The sequence below is a fragment of the Myotis lucifugus genome, unplaced genomic scaffold (assembly GCF_000147115.1).
Source record: "Myotis lucifugus unplaced genomic scaffold, Myoluc2.0 scaffold_612, whole genome shotgun sequence".
NCBI lineage: Eukaryota > Metazoa > Chordata > Mammalia > Chiroptera > Vespertilionidae > Myotis > Myotis lucifugus.
The window spans coordinates 34,635-42,533 of NW_005871660.1; the positions used below are offsets into that span (position 1 = coordinate 34,635).

A 7,899-nucleotide genomic window follows, 5' to 3' on the forward strand; every position below is an offset into this window, starting at 1 on the left:
CACAGTTATTACAATATTATGACTATACTAGAGGCCCGGTGCACGAATTTGTGCACGGGTGGGGTTCCTCTGGGTGGCTGCAGGGATCAGGCCAAAACCCGCAGTCTGACACCACCTGCAGCTCCTGCCTGTCGCTCCCGCTCATCCTGGCCTCACTGTGCCTGCCGAGGGCTCTCGCCCAATCAGTCCCAATCAGGAGAGGCTCGCACTGCCGCGCTCACCAACCATGAGCCCTGCGTCTGGCGCCCTCCCAAGGGGAGTGGCCTGCGGGATCGGGCTGAAACAGGCTCTCCGACATCCCCGAGGGGTCCTGGATTGCCAGAGGTTGCAGGCCAGGATGAGGGACCCCACCGATGCACCATCGGGCCAGGGAGGGACCGTGGGAGGGCTCCAGGGCATGTCCGGCCCATGTCACTCAGTCCGGATCAGCCAGACCCCAGCAGCAAGCTAACCTACCCGTTGGAGCATCTGCCCCCTGGTGGTCAGTGCACGTCATAGCGAGCGGTTGAGCAGCCTTAGCATATCATTAGCATATTACTAATATTACTTTGATTGGTTGTTTGTTCTGCCGTTTGGTCTATTTGCATATTACCCTTTTATTATATAGGATTCCCTAGGTTGTATTTTATACTCCTGTGTCTACTGTAACTGGCAACTTGTATTTCTTATACCTTTTATACCTGGCCTCCCATCTCCTCCCATCTGGCAGCCTTCAGTTTGTTCTCTGTATCTATGAGTTTGTTCATTTTGTTTTTTATCTTTATGTATGTATGTATTTATTTAGAGAGAAAGGGAGAGGGAAAGAAACATGGATGAGACAAACATCGATTGGTTGCCTCCCTCAACCTGGATATATGCCCTGACCAGGAATTGAACAGGCAACCTTTCGGTGCAAGGGACGATGCTCAACCAAGCCACAGCAACCAGGTCATTTTGTTTTTTATATTCCACATGTAATCATATGGTATTTGTCTGACTTAGCATAATTCCCTCTAGGTCAGTGATGGCGAAACTTTTGAGCTCGGCGTGTCAGCATTTTGAAAAACCCTAACTTAACTCTGGTGCCGTGTCACATATAGAAATTTTTTGATATTTGCATCCATAGTAAAACAAAGATTTATATTTTTGATATTTATTTTATATATTTAAATGCCATTTAACAAAGAAAAATCAACCAAAAAAATGAGTTCGCGTGTCACCTCTGACACGTGTGTCATAGGTTCGCCATCACTGCTCTAGGTACATCCATGTTGTTGTAAATAGTAAGATTTCATTCTTTTTTTATTGTATATATCCATCACACCTTTATCCATTTGTCTATTGATCGGCTCTTAGGGCTGCTTCCATATCTTGGCAACTGTAAATAATGCTTCAGTGAACATAGAGAAGTATATTATTATTTTATTTTTTTATTTCAGAGAGGAAGGGAGGAGGAAAGAGACAGAGAGAGAAACATCAGTGATGAAAGAGAACCATTGGTTGGCTGCCTCCTGCACGCCCCACACTGGGGATTGAGCCAGCAACCCAGGTACGTGCCCTGACTGGGAATCAACTGTGACCTGGTTCATAGGTCAATGCTCAACCAGTGAGCCACGCTGGCCGGGCAGCATATTATCTTTTTGAATTAGTGTTTTTGTTTTCTTTGGATAAAGACCCAGAAGTGCAATTGCTAATGGTATGACTGCTCTCTTTTTAATCTTTTGAGGAAACTCCATACTGTTTTCCATAGTGGTTGCACCAATTTTCAATTCCATCAACAGTGCATGAGGGTTTCCTTTTCTCCACATCCTGGCCAACATTTGTTGTTTGTTGATTTATTGATGATAGCCATTCTGACAGGTGTGAGATGAGATCTCATTGTAGTTTTTTAAAAAAGTATGTTTTTTATTGATTTCAGGGAGGAAGGGAGAGGGAGAGAGAAACATCAACAATGAGAGAGAATTATCGATCGGCTGCCTCCTGCACGTCCCCTATTGGAGATGGAACCTGAAACCTGGACATGCACCCTGACTGGAATCGAACCAAGACTTGCTGGTTCGTAGGTGGACACTCAACCACTGAGCCACACCAGTTGGGCTCAGCTGAGTTTTGTGGGAGCTCCCTTGTAGGCAACTACCTGCCTTTAAGATTGTCTTCAACCTTTGGCATTTTAGTCTTGGTGTGGCCTCTTTGAGACTCAGCACTTCCTGGCATTGTATGTCTGCTTCCTTTGCCAGGGTAGGGAAGTTTTCCATCATTACTTCTTCAGATAGGTTTTCTTTTCCTTTTTAAATCCTCACCGGAGGATATTTTCCCATTGATTTCTAGGGAGAGTGGAAGGGAGGGAGAGACAAAAACATCGATGCGAGAGAGAGTGAGTGAGAGAGACACACATCAATTGGTTGCCTCCCTCACATGCCCTGACCAGGGCCAGGGATCAAGCCTGCAACCCAGGTACATGCCCTTGACTGGAATAGAACCTGGGACCCTTCAGTCAGCAGCCTGACACTCTATCCACTGAGCCAAACCAGCTAGGGCAAACTACCTTCATTTAAAATTTTTTTCTTTTTGCTGTCCTAATTGGGTATTTTCCACTATCTTGTCTTCCAAATCGCTGACCTGATCCTCTGCTTCATCTAATCTGTTGTTGATTCCCCCTAGTGCAGTGATTTTTAACCTTTTTCATCTCATGGCACATAAACTACTAGAATTCTGTGGCACACCTCTTCGATGGTTGTTCTGAGAAGTTATTCTTCACACTCATGACCTCAATCTGACACTGTCCGACTGCAGGGTCCGCCGGGGGTGTGGACAGAGGAGAGCCTTGCTCTGCTTCCTCCAGGTGAGGCTTCGGACAGGACCCCAAATGCTCCCAGCCCACTGCTGCTCTGGCAAGTGGGGCTTAGCAGTGTCCAGGCCCTCAGGTCGGCACAGGGGAGTGAAAGGTAGAGAGAGGCCTCCGTTGATCCAACATGGTGATTCCAATTAGGAGGGACCCCGATTCATAGCCACACGGTTTCCTGTCCTCTTGTTTGCTTGTGAAGACACAGAAGTTAGGCTCAGGTCAGGCTCCCAGCCTCCCCCCCCCCCCCGCCCCCTAGCTGGGAGACCAGGGCACCTGATTTGGGTTTCACTTATTTTTGTTTGCCTGTGATTTTTTTTAAGTCACCCTACTACAACCTGGTTTTAGAAAACTAAGCAAAGCCAACACCTGGGTCAAAAGAGGTCGGCCCTGGAGTGCTCACCCCCCACCAGGGTCCTGTGTGACCTGCTGGGTGTGGCGGGTCTGCCCGACGTGTTCAGGGAGTTGCAGTGCCCGGGCCTAGGAGCAGGCTCACGCTGCCTCCCTCAGATCTCACTGCTTTTGTCCCTAGAGAAATGCTGTGCCTCAAACTCCGTGTCTTGGGGGACACAGCCCACCTGTTTCCAACAGAGAAGGGGAGTGAGGGCAGCCAGCCTCCTCTGTTGTCACCCCTGGGCCCTTGCCCCTCACGCCCTGCCAGGCGGGCACCAGCACCAGACACCCAGTCCATGCAGTTCCCTTTAAACTCTTATTTATTTAAATACAAAAGGACATTTCACTTCTTCCCAGTTAGTCTGGAAGGTGGTCTCCTGGGGAAGTTGTAAGAAAACAGTCAACCTGAGGTCAGAGGGCAGCAGGACTACTCTTCCCCGGAGCATCGGAGTCTGGCCTGATCCCAAGGGAGACATGCTGGCTTTAGGAAGCTGCGGCCCCCCAACTGTGCTGATGCCTCTTCTGGTACGACAAGCAGCAGCGGGCTCAGACCCACACTCTGTGTTCAGAAGAGCGGGGGCAGGGATGTGTGGTGGTGGTGCTGGGGAGATGGGGAACTGGGAGGGGGGCACAGCACCGCTCAACCTCCTGGCCCCCTGGACTTTGTCCCAGGGCCTCAGCCACCCTGGAACCCGTCTGAGGAGGGCAACATCAGCCAGGCAGAAAACCAACAGTGCCCCCTAGAAAGCCAAACATGTGCCCGATCTCACAGGGCACCGCCCTTTCAGTAGAGATGAGAGGAAGCCGCCCTCAAGGGGGCTGCTGGTCACAGCTCACTGCGTGATGCCTTGGCCACGATCACCAGCTTGGACAGCTCAGCCTTGAACGCCCCGGGCCTGTGGGACACTGCAAAATAAGAAATGCATGGTAGGGCCCTTGAGACTGCCCACATGCTCTTGGGCCAGGGTAGGGCCCGGTGGGGACTGGCAGAGCAGGGGAGCAGTCCCCAAAGCTAACTGCATGCGGAAAGAACCCCAGCCCGGAGAGTCTTATGGGTGAGAGACAGAAAAAACGTGAAGAGGTTGGTGGGCCTTTCCTGAGGGCAGTGGGATCCACAGGGAAGTTCAAGGTGGGGGATTATGGTCATTGGGCCACACTGCAAATGAATGGGTGGGGCCAGGCTGTATCACCTCCTGCTCACACTGGCAAACTTGTTCTAGGACCATACGATGCTTTCACAGCAGGGCCAGGGAATCTGCAAACGCATCCGCCACACCCAGCCAGACCCTGACTCCCTGTGCAATTCTGTGTGCCCTCGGGCTCAGGGTCTGCCCGAAACCTAACATCCTCTGTCCTTGGCCTCTACTCTGAATGGTCCCCACGTCCTCAAGGGCCTGCAAGCGGGGCTCCATCTAGACTCAGGCTCCTCCTCCCTAAAGCACTGCCATGCCATCTTCTTCCCAGGGTTTCGTGCCTAATGACATCCATAGCCACATGGGTTCCTTCACCTCATCTTTCCCCTGAAACCCAGGACCCTCAGGGCCTCCCCCACCCTCCCCGGCTAGCTCCCATGTCCATTATCCTAACCACTCATTTGTCCACCCTTGCTCTGGAACACCAAGCCCCAACTTCAGAGCTCCCCACCTCTTTCTGTTCAGCATCTGCCCTTTGTGGCTAAACATGGCTCAGAGGACTGGGGTGGGTGGCTTTCAGGAGGTCCCAATCTTTTTTTTTGTTTTGTTAATCCTCACCGGAGAGAGAGCGGGGGGCAAAGACAGAGAAACATCGATTGGTTGCCTCCTGCATATGCCCAACCAGGGCCAAGGATGCAACCTGCAACCCAGGTACTTGCCCTTGATCAGGAATCAAACCTGTGACCCTTTGGTGTGCGGGCCAACACTCTAACCATTGAGAACACCAGCCAGGGCTGGAGGTCACAGAGCCCAGGACAGCCAGGCCGTGTGGAGGTCACAGCTCTCCCATGGGCCATGAGCTATCAGTCAGGGATTGGCACAGTGTGGCCCGCCACTCTTGAGCTAAGGGCATTTTAACAAAAATCTAAAGAAAATTGTATTTTGTGACACGGGAAAGTGACGTGACATTCACATTTCCAAGCTCATAAAGTACTAAAGTTTTGTTAAGACGTAGCCACATCCATTCACTGACACGTGGCTGCCCTTTGCCCGATGGGGGCAGGTTGAGCAGTTGCAACAGAGGCCATCGGTCCCACAAAACTGAAAATGTTTACTGCGGGGCCCTTTACAGGAACGGTTACGGATGCCTGGCCTGCAGCCCGGATGTGCCCTGCAACTGTCGACCCTCCCCGCTTGGCCCCAAGGGCCCTCTGTTGTCACCTCCCCCACCTCCCCCAGTATCTGGGTTCCATGTCCACAATCCACCCTTACACACCTGCTGTTTTGGTCACTTCAAATTCCTCATTTTTCAGGGGAACGTCACTCTCTCTTTCAAACGCAGCTTTAGACTGAAAGGGAAAAAGTGGAAACTTTCCTAATCAGGAAAGAACACAATTTGGTTTGCTTTCCCAAAAGGCACAGACTAAAACCTCGTGCGTTTACTGAAGGGCCGGGTGACACTTTTCTGAGCACATAGAGAATCCAGGAGAAGTGGCTGCTAATCTACTTAAGAGATTGTCAACTGGCTTCAAGCTTCGTGCCTTCACTGCAAATCCTCGTAAGAAGGTATTTAATTCAATTTTTCCTTAATTTATGGAAATGGGACAAGCACAGCAGTCTCTTGAATGTAATTTTTAAAAATTAGAACTGTGCTCTCAAATGGGCTAAAATAGAGTTTTAAAGGGACCCTGGAGAGTCATTAGTTCAAAGGTGTGTGTCTGATGTGTCACCTTGGAGCAGCCATGTCTGCAGTTGTGCACTGACTCTCTAGGTGCTGCTGTGAAGTGTTCTGTGCGTGTGATAAAAGCCCATCCTGAGAGGGTTCTTCTCCTTGATGCCCTGGGTGGCCCTGACTCAATCACTGGGCGCGATCTTCGGAGCAGAGCGGTGGCTTCCCTCAAGAAACCACACCCAGCCCTGCCTCCAGCCTGCCTGGCCTCTGGACTCCAGAGCTGCCTGGTCAGTCCCTGTGGCAGAAGCCACTTCCTGGCAAACACTCTCTACCTGGCTGCCTGTCTCCTGCTGGTTCTGCTCTTGGCTGACCCTGAACTGGTGAGGGTGGTGGGAACACGGCAGGCTCTCAGTGTGGCGGCCTCTGGAAAGGGCTGTGGGGTCAGGCGTGCACAGAAGGCTCTGCCCAGGCCGTGAACCACAGGTCTCTGGGGCCAAGGATGCGACACCCACACACATACCGTGAGCCACACGCCTGCCTCAGGGCCACTGCCACCCTTGCGGTCCCTCTTCGTGTCCCAGAGCTGAGCTTCCAGGCAACCCTGCCCTCTAGCTTCCTGCTGGCCTTTCCAATGGGGGCCCCAGCAGGAGACTGGCAGGCAGTAGGAGGGTGACGCCGGGGTGTCCACTTCCTGTCTCTGGAGGTCAGCAGGTCCCGCTTTGGGCACCACCACCGCCTCTTTCCCTGCGCCTCCAAACCTGGGGTCGGCAGTGTCCCACGTTCTTCCAAGTTATGTCACCTCCTCATCCTGCCTGTCTCCCAGGGGACACCTCAGGCACCCACCCCAAGGGCACAGTGATACTCACGTAGGCCATGCCGTACTCGATCTCCGCACCCCGCACCTCTGCCTTGAACTGTGTGAAGTACAGGTAGGACTTGCCCTGGGGCCTGCAGAGAAAGGTCGGGCGAGGGATCAGCCCAGGGTCGCGTGTTTCCAAGCACTGCTGACTGGGAAGTCTGGACGGGGCCCCTCAACATCATTTCCTTTCCTTTTCCAGAACATTCTTCTGGCTGGTTTACTGACAAGCCTCTTTCCCCTTCTGAAGGCAAGCTGTTCTAGGGCAGGGACCCTCATGCTCTTTCACCAAATGCTCTTTCACCAAATGCTGCCAACAATATCCAGGTATTGCATAGGGGCCACAGCAACATCCTGGAGGGTGAGAAATATAGGAGTGAACTAGGAAGCAGGGGGGAGGGCTGGCCCAGGCAGAGGAAATGGTTGCTGCAAAGGGCCCTCAGAGGGTGCAAGTGGGGCATTTAATAAACATGAGATCAGCATGGCCAGAGCAGAGAGAGGAGCCAAGGGAGGAGGACTGGTGCCCTAGCCGGTTTTGCTCAGTGGATAGAGTGTCAGCCCGCGGACTGAAGGGTTCCGGGTTCGATTCCGGACAAGGGCACATACCTCAGTTGCAGGCCCGATCCCTGGCCCTGGTCAGGGCATGTGTGGGAGGCAACTGATCGATGTGATCTCTGACATCGATGTTTCTCTCTCTCTCTCTCCCCATCTCTCTAAAAATCAATAGAAAAATATTGGGTGAGGATTAACACAAGAAAAGAGAGGAGGACAGGTGCCAACAAGGGGGTGATGATGTCTGCAGTATGAAGAGCTCCCACTGGCCACTGTGTGAAAAGCAGACGTAATGGGGTGGGGAACAGAGAAGGCAGCAGGGAGGCCAGGGAGAAGGTGTTAGGGACGGGGGTGTGAGGGGAGGTGGTAGGGGTAAAGAGGTGGCATCCAGAGTCTCCCAGATTCTCAAAACCTCTGCATGGATGGAGGGTCAGTCCATGTCTAAATCTGGAGGCTGAGCAGGTGGCCCCAC

At 52.2% G+C, this 7,899-nt stretch overlaps 1 protein-coding gene across 8 annotated transcripts in view; it reads right to left on the reverse strand.

The window, feature by feature from the left end:
• Nucleotides 1-1,986: 1,986 nt before the first annotated feature.
• The window catches only part of MYDGF (myeloid derived growth factor), a 12,177-nt gene continuing 6,264 nt past the window's right edge, over nt 1,987-7,899 (reverse strand). For 2 of the 8 annotated variants that reach the window (XR_001345811.2, XM_006104827.3), the window contains 3 exons: nt 6,886-6,967; nt 5,624-5,696; nt 3,517-4,120 (listed from right to left, as the gene is read on the reverse strand). Coding sequence is in view for 5 of the 8 variants with exons in the window: in XM_006104827.3 (XP_006104889.1) it covers nt 4,041-4,120; nt 5,624-5,696; nt 6,886-6,967 (235 nt within the window). In the remaining 3 variants the exon portion in view is untranslated. The other 6 variants (XM_023745983.1, XM_014447099.2, XM_014447098.2 and 3 more) reach the window with 5 other exon arrangements.